Source organism: Lepidochelys kempii, chromosome 3 (assembly GCF_965140265.1).
Source record: "Lepidochelys kempii isolate rLepKem1 chromosome 3, rLepKem1.hap2, whole genome shotgun sequence".
NCBI classification, from domain to species: domain Eukaryota; kingdom Metazoa; phylum Chordata; order Testudines; family Cheloniidae; genus Lepidochelys; species Lepidochelys kempii.
In genome coordinates, this window is record NC_133258.1 from 194,478,702 (window position 1) to 194,496,487 (window position 17,786).

The 17,786-nt window shown below is 40.2% G+C and overlaps 1 protein-coding gene across 2 annotated transcripts in view; it reads right to left on the reverse strand.

Moving 5' to 3' along the window:
* Nucleotides 1-17,786, reverse strand: part of ACTR2 (actin related protein 2) — a 42,345-nt gene that overhangs the window by 22,127 nt on the left and 2,432 nt on the right. The window contains exons 2-4 of one of the 2 annotated variants that reach the window (XM_073339472.1): nt 8,056-8,166; nt 3,769-3,783; nt 1,765-1,980 (exon numbers count right to left, since the gene is read on the reverse strand). In XM_073339472.1, coding sequence (XP_073195573.1) covers nt 1,765-1,980; nt 3,769-3,783; nt 8,056-8,166 — 342 coding nt within the window. The remainder of the gene's footprint in view (nt 1-1,764; nt 1,981-3,768; nt 3,784-8,055; nt 8,167-17,786) is intronic. The other variant, XM_073339473.1, reaches the window with a different exon arrangement.

Consider the following 17,786-nt stretch of genomic DNA (forward strand, 5'->3'; position numbering starts at 1 on the left):
CTTAGAGTATAGGCCTTTACAGAAAGGCCTGAATATCTATATCCTAACAAGCCAGAAAAACAAAAAACAACCACATCCTGATAGATTTCTGAATGGCCGAGAAACCTGATAAGGAAATTCAATCATTCATGCCACGAAGGCAGCCATACATTTGTTAGAACTGTTCAGTCTGTCTATTGCACCACATTAGTCAGTCAGTCATGAATGTACCTGATAAAGCAGACATGACTAGTTAACGTTGCTTTACATAGCATTATGAGATGACATCATTTAACATTCATGAGCTCACTCCCCCCAAAACCTCAAGTTTCATATCCGTTAACACTAATGTTCTACAGAGTCTTTGAAAGTTTTCAGTTAAAATATCACCTTTTTAATAATCAATTTATTCCTGCAGCAAAGTCTCTGAAAGAAGAGGTTATTACCGAGGTATTCTCTGCCACATTTGAAACTATACTGAATATTTACATTAACAGAGGTCTATTTGCTAGAGTAATAACGTGACAGAAAGTCAACAAATTTTATGTTATTCTCACATTACTACCTTTCCAAAACTGTGAGACTTTGTGACAAATAATTATTAAAAATAGGAATTGTATAAGGAGCTATTTCTTTTATATGAGGCACTTGACCATCTAAGTCAATGCTGGATTGGGGATGCAGCCTAAGGGTATGTCTAAACTGAAATTAAAAACCCACAGCTGGCCTGTGCCAGCTGACTGGGGCTGTTTAAACTGTAGTGCAGACATCTGGCTTCAGGCTGGAGGCCAGGCTCTAGGACCCTGCGAGGTGGGAGAGTGCCAGACCTCAGGCTGCAGCCAGAGCTGGAACGTCTACACCATCTACACCACAATTAAATGGCCGCACACCTCAAGCCCGAGTCAGCTGGCACAGACCAACTATGGTGTTTAATTGCAGTGTAGACATACCCTCTACGACCTCACCCACTCCAGACTGCACTGTGGCACCCGACAACTAGTTGCAGGACCGCCTTTCTAGAAAGGCTGTTATTAGATAGTCCCCAGAACCTATTACAGATTTGGAGGGCGGGGAAGGGGGGAAGAAGATGTGCTGGCAAAAATTGACTCTTTCTTAACATGTCCCAGGTGCCTACAACAACACTATACACTCTGCCTGGTAAACCACTCCTTACTTCCAAGCCACCACCTTAATTTCCCCTGTAAACTCTGCTAATCTCCCAGCTGGAGTCAAATTCATTTAGGGCCTGATCCTGAGAAATGCTGAGAACTCTGGCACTAATCCAATATACAGTAGTCAATGGGACTGCTCACATGCTTAAAGATAAGCATGAACTTTAGTGCTTTGCTTGATTTGGTCTACTCAGAATACTGCAGGATTAAGTCATTGAGAAAGGGAGGTGAAGGAAGATTAACTGGGTTTTGGAAGACCTCTCCTATGTATTAGGCATCAGCTCACCTTATTGGGTCAATGGGGATGGGATGTGCAGGCATACCTGAACTTCAGTGCCTGAATCAGTGATTTCCTGGTCCAGAAGCTTGCACGGGACTGCTAGTCTGTTTAGACTTTAGGACTAAGTAGGATTGTTTGCCCTTGGATAAACTAGGAAGGTGATTATTCTGGGCTGTAACCAATTCTCCCATTTTCTGCAAGGAAGAATGTTGCCTTGAGGGGTTATCTTACATTTTAAAAAAGCAGTGACCTCTTAGACAAAATTTAGTGCCTGCCATCATCAATTCCTGCTCTCCACAAATAGGTTTTCCTTATTCAAGTCAAGAAACATACCTCTACAATCTTCTCCCTGTTTTTCGTTGGGTTCATGGGAGGCTCCGTGAGTAGTATTTTACAGTTTTTCGTATCGATGTTAAGTTTTTCTGGTCCAAATGTGTAGTCCCAGAGGTGCTTCATATCATCCCAGTTCCGGACTATGCCATTCTCCATTGGGTAGTTCACTTCCAGCATTGAGCGTAATTCACTTGCTTCATCACCAACCATAAGATCCTATAAAGTCACAGTATTGAAGTTTTTATGTCAGTTTGCAAGAATTTTCATTATTCTTTAGCAGTTTTTGATTATTAAGAATAAAAGATATTCCAACTTGCATCTGATTATATGTACTGAATGGCCCATGACCTGAAATTAGTTTTTATGTATAAAAAGTAGGCTTTACTGCACAAAATATTTAATGTGGCTGAGACCCATACCAGATCTTTTCAGAGAACCGGTATTTGGAAGACTTCAAAACCTTAAATCAAACTTACCGTAGTAAGAAGCTACCCTGCATTTTGTAACCATGGAACAGTAAAGAAACCTTAGTATGTACAGACGTTTACTCATTGAGATCTCCAAAATTACTTCATCAAATACTCACTTGAATAGGTTGAGATGTGAAAAAGCACATAAAAGATAGTAGGTGGGGCTAGCAGAAAATTTTTTCACGCATGCTGCAAGTTTCTGTGCACATTCCCAAAACAGGGATAATGAGAGCTGCATAAGCATACAGAACAAGTAGCAAAAGCAAATAAGGGACTGGAAGTACCACACTAAACATTAAAATAAAAAGTGGTTTAACTAAGCCTTTGCCAGTAAAGTTTTAACAGGGTAGACCGATAACTGATATGTATCCCTTTTATTCCGCATCAAAAAAACAAAACAAAAAACCCCCAACCCCAGTATGATATTTTATACAAAATACACATATTACACAGTTGTGATTCATATAGTCAATTTCTAAATTGATTATATAGGAAAACCCTTTCCTTTTCCACAGGTATTTCCTGAGGCAAGTGGGTACAATGAAATGTTACCTTTGCTTCCCACTATAGACCATCTTCTTCCAGAGGAGCCTTAATGGCTGACTTACCACCATATTTAAAGAAATGAATTAAAATATATCCTCTTTTTAAAGATCACATTTCTACAATCTAGCAAAATAATAAGTGTTTCCTTTATTAAAGTACAATGAAATGGTTGCTTTTGACCAAATTGTCTACTGCAGAGTTTACAACCCAATCACTGTGCCACTGAGAGGTAAAGGTGACTCAGATTCTCTGTTTAAGCTAAGAAAGAAAAAGACATAATGAAAAGCAAACTGGAACTTTTAAATTATTTTTAGTTTTAATAATCTAAGAAGTTACTAGTAACTGGTAAAGAAATAATTTTATTACATGATTTTTAATTTGAGTCCCCTAATCAGTTCTTAATTTTATAAAACAGTTTTCATAGAATGGACTATTAATGTAAAAATTAGAAACCTAAACCCCTAAACTTTAAGAAGATCATAATTTGCTAAACTTACTCCAACAAACATACCACTAAGTAACCATGTGACTACATCAGTTCTATCACAACAAATTCATAAAATTCTGACTTTATTTAACAATCGCTAGTTAAAGAACAACCATTTGAAATCTGTTCTGTGCATGACGTATACCTCAGACCAGGACAAGGTCAAGGAAAAGCCATGATCTTTTCCTATCTTCATTATTTTGTTATGTTAGATAAAGCATTTTCTAATGTTAACATTAAATTCATGTTGCTCTTATAGAAAAATGAATTATTCTTGCATCTGCACATAACTCAGGTCATGTCACAATCAGAAGCAATATACAAGATTCTTATAGTATTAGTTGCTACTAAATCAAAACAATGAACAAAGTTTAAAATAAGTAATCAAATGTAAAATGTGGGACAAGACAAAACATTAAAAAGCATCAAAATAATGCAACGGCTACTGCATCCCATAAAGCAAAAAATGGGAAACAAACAATACAGGGGCACCTCACTTACCATCTTTTTGTTATTCTACTTCAACAGGTCAAGAAAGGTGAAGAAAGAAGATAGAAGCAAGAGAGTCAGAAAAGGCCTAAAGGAAATCCTCAAATTATTTTAAGTACACAGTAGATATACAGCAGAAAAGAGATGCACGTATTGCTGCAAGTGTTCTGAGTTAGCGTAGTTAGGGCCAAGCTACCACTATCAATGACATCGCTGTTCTTCTCAGAAGCCATTTCTGTCTGTGATTAATTTGTTTCCATTAGTTTAGTGGCGGGCTTCTCATTTTTATTCACAATATGCTATTGACAATAACCAGTGTCTTTGCATCTTTTCTAAGAAGCAAGATCTTTTATATGCCGATATCCCATTAAAAATCGAATTTTATCCAACGTGAGTGGTAGATCTGGAGTAGACTAATTGCGTGGTGGATTTGGAAGCAACTAACGCCAGCACATTGCCACCAGGATCCCTGCTTTCCTCCACCTCTTTTTTTCCATAAAAATATTCATCCTTCCAGCTCTTCGAGTTGAATTTTTACTATAACAGTTATAAAAATATTAAGCTAAAATACAAACTTGTGAGTACATGAAGCTCATAAACTTAAATGCTGTTTATGTATTCATTCTAACTGAATTAAGCGCTCATGAAGTGACACAGCAACAGCAATGACCTGAAAAGGGTACAGTGCAGGCAGATTTGTGCACATTTCCCTACACAGCTCCGCATCTCAGTTCTGCCATGCCGTACCCTGCTGTGCTAGAGGGGGGCTAGGAGAATTAACAGCCATCGTACTACACAGCAAGATACGTACTTTTGTGGACAAGCAGGGACTAGGATGCCATTTTCACTCATGACCCAATCCAAGATCAAAACCTAGGCCTCCTCAGTCACCAACCCTTCCAATAGCATTTTAATAAGAAAAATATCAGCTCCAGTAGGCATGTTTACTTGCTCTACTTACACATGACAATAACATCAGAGCAAGTACTCTGCAAAGGCAGCTGCCAGAAAATCCACATCCAGTCGCAGGAGGAACACAGGGTGAATGCTGACTATATTCTCCACTCACTCAAAGCCTACAGACACCCCAGTCTATGGATTTCTGAGATAGGAACTGAGGAAGATAATTGTGGGGCATGGACTAGGAATAAAAATGAGGTAAAGTGCATACTTGGGTCTGTTCTACTGCAAGGAAGTATCCCTAAAGATTCTAATTAGTTTTAAAATTGATCCATCAAAATCTATTTTAAAACCAGTTGGAAGTGCAGCGTAGTTTAGGCTCCCTAAGCCAACCATTTTTACCAAACCAGTTTCAAAAACTGCTGAAGGTAGTTTAGAAGCTGGTTCAGTAAAACTAGTTCAAGCTGCCAGGAGCCTGATCTGCACTACAACTTCAAGCAGTTTTAAAATCAATTTAGCTCAACAGGTTTTAAAACTGGTTGGAATTTTGGGGGAAACTGTTCCAGTGAAAACCACACCTTTGATGTAGCGGTGTCTCCTTATGTCCTCATTTGCTCTCCTGACAGGAATAATAGGCAAGGGAGGGTTAGGCTGCTTTTATAAAACCCTATTTTAGGGCTCATTTCACTCAGTTCCTGAATTTGGCTAGTTTTTCTGAATATTTTTAAAGAGCTAAACTGACTATGTTCTTGTCAATTTCCTTTGCTCAAGAGTCTTCTGAATGAGCCACAATGCTCTTTAATGTGTAGCTAGAATTAATCCATTCAAATTTTAGTATAATTTATCTGCCAAAAATATCTTTTTAGGAAAGCAGCAAAAATGGAATGACATCCAGAGGGGAAAAAAATGGCCCTCAGACAGTTTCACTGTACTGTCTTTCTGAATTTATCCTACATATGCACCAGGAAGGAAGATCTGAGACAGATCTGTAGGATGGTTGTTTGCTTCTCCTGACCTGGTTTATTTTGGCCTTGTCTTACAGCAACTACAATAAAGTAGACAGGTCCTGTAAAGTAGTTACAAAATAAATCAGGAGTCCAAGTCCCATTCTTCATGAAAATATCCTTGAGTGATTCTATCTTTAGAATGGGAGACATGATACAAGAAGTTAGATGCAAAAAAGCATCAATACATCATATATGACACTCCCCTCAACCCCATTCCAGAGCCTCAACTCATACTAAATCAAATACTCAGATGATCAAAGGCCATCCTAAACTGGGCTAGCAGCATTGACCATGTCAGGGCTTGAAAAATGTATCAGACCCATTACCCATAACACTAAAGCTTCTAGCCTAAGGTAGAAACAAAGCAGAAAGAAGATGGGTCCACATCAGTAATCTCCAGGAGAAATTCCTTGGTGAGACATTTCTAACCACTGTGTAGGGTGAGGGGATTTCTGCCAGGATTGTACTTTGACTCTGCTTGCGGAATCTAGCTTTCACTTCAGCTACTGGCAAGTAGATGTCTGAAAAACGTGGACCTTCAATTGCCCCCACCAAGCTTCGAGAAATGAGGAGAAGAACTCTCTCTTTCTCCCTCCATGTCCTCCCAGCTACTGTGAAGGTGAAAAGTCCTCTACTACCCAACCTCCTGGCTGCTGAGGGATGCAGGGAAGGAAATGAAAGATCTCCGCTACTTTACCCCTTTCCAGTCTAGACCTTTACTTTGCATTTTTTGTCATTCTTCCTCTTAAATAATTCTAATGCCACCTTCTACTAATGCTCATACTTTCCCCTAAGCACCAGCAAGAAACTGTTTCAGTGCTACCTCTAGGATTCCAAATATCAGGAGTAAAACTGACCAGAGTTCTGTTGATTTCACTCTGCCACTCATAGCTTTGTGAAGCAGGAGCAGCAGACACAAACTTTATCTGCACACTCAGGAAGTCAGCCCTGCATGTACTTAAATCTGAAATAGTATCTCTGCAATCAGAAGGGTTAGAAACATAAGCCCCCACATGCCTCAAGGAAGGTTTTCAACTCAATGCTAGTGATTAGAATTTTTTTCAAACCTGCAATATTACAATATTTTTAGACTGTAAGCTCCTCAGAGCAGGGATTGTTTCTCTATTCTGTGGAAAGCATTATGTCTACCATCACTACTTAAAACATAATGAAAAATAAATACAAGCAAAGTTAGGCAACTAATACTAGTTCACAGATGGTTTTGCTTACAACTAATTGTACACTGAATAGTAAACATTACAGGTTATAGCCAATACTCACCATTGTCTCAGAATCTTGCACTAAGACTGGACAGCAAGGATCAGTCATCTGATCAATTTCTGCCTCATTTCCCCAAATCCCTTATCAAGATCTAAGAGCTCCAGCCCCCCTATGCACACTGGCCCCCTGACGGTCAGCTTCCAGTAACGTTAATCTACCCTTCTGCTCACCACATGCCCCGAAGGGGTGCAGCTGCTAAAGCTCATTACTTAAGCAGTGAATCACAGGATAGACTGCTGGGGGGCATGATAAAAGAAGGAGAAAGTACTTTCATGTGTTACAGTAGAACCTCAGAGTTACGAACACCTTGTTAATGGAGGTTGTTCATAACTCTGAAATGTTCATAACTCTGAACAAAACGTTACGGTTGTTCTTTCAAAAGTTTACAACTGAACATTGACATAATACAGCTTTGAAAGTCTAATATGCACACAAAAAAATGCTGCTTTTACCCATCTTAATTTAAATGAAACAAGCACAGAAACTGTTTCCTTACCCCTTTTTTTTTTTTTAGTAGTTTACATTTGCAGGGGTTCTCAAACTTCATTGCACCGTGACCTCCTTCTGACAATAAAAATTACTACATGACCCCAGGAGAGGGGACCAAAGCCTGAGCCCTGCCACCCTGGGTGGGGGCGGGCCAAAGCCCAAACCCCACTGCCCCAGGTGGGGGGGACCAAAGCTGAAGCCCAAGGGCTTCAGTCCCACGCAGGAGACCTGTAACCTGAGCACCACTGCCCAGGGCTGAAGTCCTCAGGCTGCAGCTTTGGCCTGAGGAGGTGGGGCTTGGGCTTCTGCCTCAGACCCCAGCAAATCTAGGCCAGCCCCGGCAACACCATTAAAATGGGGTTGCGACCTACTTTGGGGTCCCAGCCCCGGCAACACCATTAAAATGGGGTTGCGATCTACTTTGGGGTCCCGCCCCACAGTTTGAGAACTGCTGGTGTACAGTTTTTGCTTTTTCTTTCTTTCTTTCTTTTTGTCTCTGCTGCCTGATTGCATCCTTCCAGTTCCAAATGAGGTGTGAGGCTGACTGATCAGTTTGTAACTCCGAGGTTCTACTGTAAAGACTACCGTGAATGCTTTAAACTGTTATAGAAAAAAACATTACCTTGATTTCAATGTTTCCCACTTTGGCAGTTGATCTTATAATTGGTCTTCCAACCAAAGCTGGAAAGATGTGTTCCGGAAAATTTGAGCCTGCATACCCACATTTCACAAACTGAAAAGAAAAAAGTTAAATAATTTGATTAGTTAATATATGCATCACATTTGTTTATTACTATTAAAAATATTTTAGTCTTTATGAGGAAATTTTCAAATGCAGGTAAGGAATTTTAGAAAATAAGTCACGTTGTGTTAATTTAGATGTAATAAAGGGGCCCAAAGGTGTTAACGTGATCCTGACTGTCCAACATTAAACAGTTTTAAACAAGTTCGGGGTTTGGAAGACAGTGACCTCAGCCTGCTTTGTTCCATGGCAAACACATCATTACAAATCCTTTTATTAAAGATACAGAAAAGAAGGAAAAACAGTAGAAGCATTTGAAACGTAAAGGATTAATGACAGGTTTCAGAGTAACAGCCGTGTTAGTCTGTATTCGCAAAAAGAAAAGGAGTACTTGTGGCACCTTAGAGACTAACCAATTTATTTGAGCATGAGCTTTCGTGAGCTACAGCTCACTTCATCGGATGTATTAAATTAAATATTGAATAAAGTATTAAATATGGCTCTCATTTTATCAACATCACTTGTTCCCTTTCCCTGTATCTGGAGAGTTTTTAGAAGGAAAAAAAACTAGCCTCTTCGGTAGTATTAAAGAAGGTAATGACTGTCCTTTTGGGGAAAAACAAAGAAATTAGTTGAGATGGTCTGGAGCTATTATTGCTGGTGTTGTTAAAGCCCGATCCCATTTCCTAAGATGACAAGACAAAACAAAACAAACACACACAAGGGGGGAAAGAAAAGAATAGCAAAGACAGAAAATGCAGCTTCTGTCTCTGGTGTTGACTCTCCCACGCACTTTCACTGCTGAAAAAACCAGACACAGCACATAGACTTATTACCCATTCCAAGACCTGGCAAACTTATACCTGAAGAGGACTATTTAGGGCATTGTGTTTAGCTACCTCTTTCTGGGCACAGGCTCACAGCAATGCTGAAAAATATGCAGTCTTGGCCAGCTAAGCCAGACTCTCTTTAGACAGAAGGGAAAAGGAGTGAGAGATATGAAAGAGAAGAAATAAGGTAAGGAAGGAAAAAGACATATTGGAGGAGGTGGGAGAAGAGAGTCTCACATCCCAGGTGGTGTTTGGGATGCGAGACTAGTGGGGGTAGTGATGTCATCTGGCCCAGTTTGGTCAGGACATCTTTCATGATAAAAAAGATCTGAGCTCCGAGGAGACAGTGGGGATGGTAGCCATGATGGTGAAGCTCACTCCCACTGGCCAATTGTTCTCCCCAAAGTCTCTTTAAGGACCCCAAAAGGCAATGATGGCTGGAATAGACCACCCTCTCATTATTCTGTCCAACAATTAGACCTAGTTTCCAATACACCAATTGTAGTTTACTGATTTCTGCTTCCACACTTTTCTTGTTTACCAAGAATGATCTTAACGTAGTCCTTGAGTAATATCAGTAGACATTTTTGCTTGAACTATTTCAGTCTGTCCCACTTTTGCACCTTTTCCCACCAATATTTGTTGTTGTAAGTTATTGCAACATCTAATGAACATATACTCACTGTTTACAGTTGAGTTCACAATTAGGGTAAATTTGTAGGCCCAAATGTACATTTACAAGTCTCTGCCTAGAACGTCAATACTCATTTTAAATAGTTTTAGAAACTTTTTTTAAGCACATATCTGAAATTTTTAAGAGATACTAATACTGCCTGTTTCATTTGGTAAAGATATGCGCGAAACCTCTGAGCTTAACTATACTGTATTTGGCTCACCTCCCCCCACCATTCTTCAACTCTACATTGATCATCTTTCAGGGTGGTCCTCTGGCAGCAAGCAGCTTACTTCTCAAAACCCTTAGGGCCTGTCTCTAATACCCCATAGTTTGGGCTAATGGGGTGTGAATAGCAGTGCACAAATGCTGTGCTGTAACTCCCCAGTAAGGATACTGCAGGCATGAACTGAAAAGTTGGGCTGCAAACTTGGGGCTCTTCAGTCCTTGGACAGCACAGCACTTTAGTGTGCATTGCTATTCACATCTTCTTAGTCCAAACTGCAGGGTAATAAGGCATTATTAAAATTATACTTAAAAAGCCATGTAACACTTGAAAGAACTTAATGTAAGTCTACATTTTCTAAGATGTGGGACATGCTACCCTGGGATAAAGTGTTTTTTGTTTCATTTTGGGAGCGGGGAGTGGCTTGCTGTGGGAGCGGCTTGCTGTGAGAGCAGACAGATTTCAAATTTTGTCTAGCATTTCTGCTGTGTCTATAAAAACAAAAAGTCTCTAGCTGTTACAGTTGTGGAAAAACACTCGGATCACTTTTTGAAGGCTAACTGATGCAGTAATTTCTGCCTGAATTCTAAAGTGTGAACTGTCCTATTAATTTCAACTGATATTAACTCAAATGCCAGTTAGAATACTTTAAATATCAACACTGCTCAAAGTATGTAAGAAAGGATGGGAAGTTATACACCAGTACTTCCCTGAGAGAAGAGGAGAAGTGGTGGTGCATGAAGATATGTACATTAAAATGAACAGTAGGCCTTTAACATTCTTTGGGGCGTTTTGGGGCGGGAGGCACATTTGGGGGTTTTTTTCCCCAAAGGGAGGCTCAACTTTCAAAAGTTTGGGAAATGTGGATATAAGTTAAGAACCTTAAATACAATGGCAAGAATTACGAATCATTTAATATGGCTCCTTACCTAGTAGCTGCTATACTTTTAATTAGCAAAATCAATTTGCATTCAGCATCAATGGAAAAACATGATGCAGGGCAAAACTTTTGTCGCCCTCACTTTTCTTTTTGTACACCACCTCCGTTTTTAAATGTGTTCTGTCTGCCGTTGGAGCCAACTTGACATGTTTGAGGGTAGGAAGCGTGTTCTTGGGCTTATCAACTCCCTTCCACAAGTCCCGACTCCTTTCCAAAGATGAAAGGTCTTCTTCAGCAATATGGTATGAAATGGCAAGGCAAGGGCTTGTCAGCCCTTCTGCTTATTCTGAGGCTATCAATATCTAGGATTTATTCAGATCTTGTCTACACATGCAAGAGAGTGCTGCTCCTATTTATGACAGCAATTAATGGCCAACCGTATTTGGAACATCGGAACACGCTGAACAGGCTGGAGCCCAAAATCTTTTTGCCAATGCACTTATTTCCACACCTGAGTATCAGAGAGTCTGCAAAGCTATGAAGCCACTCTGATTAATGGGAGATAGAGCCTCACAAGCCTATTACCCCAATTTGATCAAACATGCTCTTTAATACAAAAGTGCATGTGACTTCATACGCTTTTATATCAATTACATGAACAGATGAGTACAACTGTCATATTTAAAGCATTGGTGAAGTTAATTTGCCTTAACACAGCTGAGGTCACTCAAGTTTGATCAATTAGGGGTATATATTACTTTGGGAATCTGTTGGAGATGGAAACCTTATGGAGCAATGAAGCGCATTATCAAAAGTGCTGTCTGCAATGTGCAGGTAGAAAGAAGTGCTTTCCCCATAACTTATTTCCATGCTTCTAAGGTTTTGGGTGGCTGGGATGTGCCCTGTTGCAATGTTAAATGCCACTAAATGTAATTTTTGTTCACTAATTTCTTAGTTTTTTTTATACAGGTGAAGCTGCTTCTGAAGACTGTGCAAGTCTGATATGCCTTAGCAAACTGTGTGCCTGCAACCCCTTATTCTACGAAGGAGTCCACGTAAATACTCCCCAAAACACTCCATCAGAGCCTCTCATGGACTCCAGAAACTACATACAGCCACAAGCAGCTGCAGCAGCACTATACCAGTAAATCTGCCTATTGTTCCTCCCACGCCCTTTCACGCAAGTATTAAGTGTACTTCTCAACCTTCAAACACACCAACACGAGAGACCTGCAAGTGTCATGGACGCCATGTTGGCCAACACTATGAATTGAAACAATGATCTCCAAAATCGAAAGCATGAGTCTTTACAGCTTGTGCGGGGTACAGGGCCAAGTTCTCAAGCTGAGAGCTGTCACAAATACTCATTCTCTTCAGACTGGGCAGAGGATGACATACAACACAGATACACCTACCAGGAGGGTGACAAAAGTGAAATGTGCAATAAACGAGTGAAAGGTGAAGTGTGTGTTTTGGTGATTCACACATTTACAATCTACAAATCATCATAGTTTAAGTTCTACAATACTGTTTTAAAGTGGTCTTTTCACAGAGCAAATCATACACAACCCTACCTCCACATAGATCAGCAGCAGGGTTTGAACTGCTTCACCTTGAGAGCTCCAGCTTAGGCTCTTACTGTTTGAACTACAGGAGTAACTGCCAGTCCCTTTCTATACCAGCCTGGAGAAGGACTAACATACACTATCCCAGGGATTATACACAACTATTTACTAGTCAGCAGCAGAATACTGGTGATCAGGCATCCTGGGTTCTATCCCTGGCTCTGGAGAAAGAATGGGGTTTATAGTGGCAGGAAACAGTACAGCTAAACTGGCTTAGTCACTCTGAAAGGCAGTGTAGTATAGTGGATAAGAGCAGGGTCTGTTACATAAGAAATTTGGGTTCACAGTGCCTTTGTATGAGCTTTCTGCTAACCTATTTAAAAACGGGGGAGTGGGAGGATTTTCAGCAGCTTGTCCCACATCTTCTGGTTTGGGGTTCATGGCGCCTTGGTCAATAATAAGTTTAGCAAGTCTGATAGGAATTTAAATAGCATTTAGAAGATGAGACCTGAACTCCTGGTCTCCTTTCCCAGCTCAGGGAACCTTTCCCCAGGCTACAGGAGGATCCGGTGAATGAGGGAGGTCAGCCTTTTTTTTTTTTAAAAAGGATTCCTAGAAGTTAATGATGAGATTCATATTGCAGCAGTTTTCATCGTCAACTTAAAATTCAGTGGCTTCAGATGGCTGAACGTATTTGACACTATGGCTACAAAGTTATAACACTTTATGTACGCTACTGATCTATAACGGATATTCTAAGAGTCAGCACAAAGAGTAACAACGCTGCCGAAGAAAAGGCCCCAGAGTGTTTTTGATTTCTTGCTAAAGGAGTAAAAACGAAAAGTAACACTTGCCAACTAAAAAATCAAATCAAATCACAAATGCCTATTTTTCAGCAGCTTATTAAAAAAACTTTCCAGAACTTCAAACTATACAATCAATACACTCAAAAATCTATAATTAGTCAAGGATAATCCATTTTTCATTTTACTAAAAAACTCCTTTTACTAAAAAGACCCCAGATATTCCCCATTCTTTCCACTGGCAAACAAATTCCCTAATGCAACCAAAATTGAAGTGTTCCTTGGGGCAGTTATCGAATTCCAAGTTCAGCACAACTAAGCATATTGTAAATGTTTAACAGCAGCAACATTTAAATGCAACATTGCATCTTACAAAATAGTGAAGAACTACTCATTGAAAAACATCTTTGCAAGATTTACATGTCGTACATTATAATGCACAGAACAAATGTCTATTGTACATATACTTACAAGTGTGTTTTAAGAATAGTTACTTAGTTTGCCTGGTGCGTGCAAGAATCCGGTGTATAAGAAATTATTTTACCATATATAGTTTCCTCTTCTTAGCATTGTGGTTTAAATTGGTGCTCTGACTTCCCACTGAGTCATCAAGTGGTAAGAACATGCAGTGTATAAATATTCTTTCAAATAAAAATAAATACACAAGCTACATCTGCTCACAAACCTGTCTTGAGACCAATTTTATACTGAATAATCTTATATCTCATCAAGTCTCAATGTTAAGGTAGTTTAAAGTAGTATAAATCTCTCGAACAAAAGAATTTTAAATTTAATTAGGACAACACTCCAGGCCTAAAGTAACTTACTATTTGTTCTAAAAAAAATACAATAAATAAATCATAAAATCTAGAATGTTTGAGGTGGACATTAAGATCCTGCTGCTGACCTTATTAAAGGTTGTCCTACATTACATGTGTTGTGAAAACTCATTTTTAAATTACTTTTTCTTAAAGACAGATTGCAATAAGATCCACAATAATCACATACTACAGTAAGCATTACAGGAACTGCAGGTTTCCAATCAATTTATTCAAGATTTTTAAAGAAGAAAATTAAAGCATTTTGGCTACAACCGCTAAGGTAGTTCATATTTAACATTTTCTGTTATATTTCTGAGTAACTGAAGGGTTTTTTAATGCTAATCATGGTGTATTCATTCACTTTATCATGAAAATATTTTATTAAAAATAATTCTAAAATAAGACAGCTTTGTCTATCATAGTATAACATTTTCTATTACAATATTGACTTGATAATGAAAATGTATGGCTTTAACTCAATTTATGGCTCAATTTATTCTTCTCAAAAACTGGGTTTTGCCTACGTTGAAAAATCATTTTTCTGACATAACTGCGGCTACAGACTTAAATGACATCAAGTAATTATGCCCCTAACCCAATAAAATTAAGCATGTTTCTAGGACTATTTATGTGTTAAAATTAAGCATTTGTCCAAGGGACTGTCTACACACAAAAATTATACCAGTATAATCAGTACAAAGCTGTTTTCCACTGGTACATCTGTTCCCATACAGAAAGGGGAATAAGCAGCACTTGTATAACTGTGTCCACACTAGGGATCTACAGGTAGTTAGTTCAGTTTACCAAAATCAATCAATCACATCCCTAACCAAAATAGTTACACTGGTACAAAAAGTGTGTGTAGATTAGGCCTAAGTGACTGAAGTTTGGACCAAAGACAAAAGCAGTTCTTATACTGCATACTTGAGATGAACTATAGTAAAAGTAAGTCATGGTCTTGGTCTCCATAATTAACATATTTGCAAATAAACATACTTACACCACAATAAAGAGACAGATCCTGAGAGCACTTAAAACTACCACTGAGATCAACCTCTCGGGATCAGGCCCTCAAGAGCTTTAAGGTCTTATAAAGATAACCTGCAAAGAATTCTTTTGCCATTTTTGTATGATGTATAGAGATGACCTAAAGGTTTCAGGCCCTGCCAGTCCAAAAAACAATGGAGTTTTTAACCTTTGAAATATTAGAATTGTCAAATCTAAATCTAGGTAGGCTATAATATCATTAGGGCCCTACCAATTTCATGATCATGGGATTTTAAAAAAACAAATTTCATGATTTCAGCTATTTAAATTTGAAATTTCACAGTGTTGTAACTTTAGGGGTCCTGAACCATAAAAGAGTTGTGGGGGGGGGGGATCAAAAGGTCATTGTAGGGGAGGTTGTGATACTGTTACCCTTACTCTGTGCTCCTGTTGGCAGCAGCACTGCCTTCAGAGCTGGGAAGCTGGAGAGCAGCGGCTGCTGGCCAGGAGCTCAGCTCTGAAGGCAGAGCCGTCACCAGCAGCAGCGCAAAAGTAAGGACAGTATTTGCCCTACTATCCTTACTTCTGCGCTGCTGCTGGCAGGACACTGCCTTCAGAGCTGGGTGCCCAGCTAACAGCTGCTGCTCTGCAGCCATCCAGATCTGAAGGCAGTTCAGAAGGGTGGCAACACTGCAACCCCCCCCCCCCCAAAATAACTCTGTAACCCTCCTGCAACTCCCTTTTGAGTCAGGACCCCCAATTTGAGAACCGTCTCCCCTGTGAAACCTGTGTAGTATAGAGTAAAAGCACACAAAAGATTTCACAGGGGGAAGACCAGATTTCACGGTCTGTGATGCGTTTTTCATGGCCATGAATTTGGTAGGGCCCTAAATATCAACAAACGTAGCAGTAAAGGTGCTAAACAGTATTTACATGAGGTGTTAAAGACAGTTTCAAGTTATGTTAGCTCACTTGAGCTACCTTATCTGTTTTTAAAGAGCACCTCGTTTCCTAGGGCTTGTCTACACTTACAGCGCTGCAGTGGGACAGCTGCACTGCTCTAGTGCTTAGTGACGACACTACCTACACCAATGGGACAGCTTCTCTTGTCAGCACAGGTACTCCACTTCCCTGAGAGGCGGTAGCTCTGTCGAAAGGAGAAGCCCTCCAGTCAACACAGTGCCGTCTACACTGGGAGTTGGGTCAATATAACTGTGTTGCTCAGGGGTGTGAGTTTTCCATATGTTTGTAGTGCAGACCAGGGCCTCATCTTGACAGGTTCATAAAGTCTTCCCAGGTAGACAAAAACTGAATTTCTAATAAGAGGGGAAAAACCAAAGCCCCCGCAACCTTTCAGGCCTTCTTTACCAAAAGAGGGAAAAGAGGAGAGACAAAAACAATTTTTGGCATTCTGTAGGTCACAGCGCTAAGTCTGTAACTAAAAGTTTTAAAGAGTTACTCTCTGTTTTAGTGATCTAGAGAGACAAGGTGCATTAGGTAATATCTTTGATTGGACCAACTTCTGCTGCTGACAGACAAGTTTTCAAGCTCCACATAGCTCTTCTGGTCTGCAAAACTTACTAAGGGTTGCCTACACTTAGAGTGCTGCAGCTTCACCGTTGCCGCTGTAGCACTTAGTGAAGACGCTATCAACGCCAAGGGGAGAGGTTCTCCGTGGGCGTAGCAGGTACTTCACTTCCTGCAAAGGCGGTAGCTATGTTCAGGGGAGAAGCCCTAGGATTGACCTAGCACTGTCTGCACCAGGAGTTAAGTCAGTACAACTACGTTGCTCCACACCCCTGAGTGACAATTATATCGACATAACTTTGCAGTGTAGACCAAGGCTCAGAGTATCACAGCTAAATACAAGATGGAACAGACTGTTTAGCGTACATAGTTGATACATATTTCAAGGGACCATTCGAGGTGAAATGGCCCATTTCCTCTCTATGACTAGAGGGGTATTAAGGAAGGGGAGGCGTTATTAGTGGGTTATAGATTGTTATAAGCAGCCATAAATCCAGTGGTCTGATCTACACTATAGAATCAGGTTGCCGCAAGGCAGCTTACGGCAACCTAAGTATGTATCTACATTAAAATTTTGTTCCTACTAACATAACTCACCAGCTACATCAACGTAGGGCTTGCCTACACATAAAGCCACTGCGGTGCATCTGGTGAAGACGCTCTATGTCAAGAGAAGAGAGCTCTCCTATCAGCATAATAAAACCACCTCCATAAAAGGTGGTAGCAATGTTGGCTGGAGAAGATCTCCTGCCAACATAGTGGGGTCTACACTAGCACTTACGTAGGTGTAATTTACGTCGCTTGGGGGGATTATTCACACACCTGTGCGACATAAATTATACTGACATAAGTAGTCGTATAGGCATAGCGCCTTGTCTAAACCATACAGTTTTGTCGTCAAAAGTCAGGTTTCATCGACAAAGCGGTGAAAGTGTACACACAACAATGCTCCTCCCACCGATTTAACTCTCCTGCTTCACTGACGTAATAAAATCACCTTGACAAGCGGCATAGAACTTTTTGAGACAAAGTTGGAGGGATGACATGGAGTGATAGACAGTGCACTTGCTCCTGTCGCCCTAAGTGGCCTCCAGGTGTTGTCCCACAATGCCCATCATGACGGCTCTGGTAAGCAGTTTCTCCTCTGCTGCCCTGCAGCCAGGTACACAGGCATGCACCCCCCTCCCTGCTTTAAAGCCCCAGGAATTTTTGAAATTCCGCTTCCTGTTTGCTCTGCGGGGACAACTCACATCATATCTTCCCAGCTGACCATGCTGGCTTTCACGCTCCCGCCTGAAG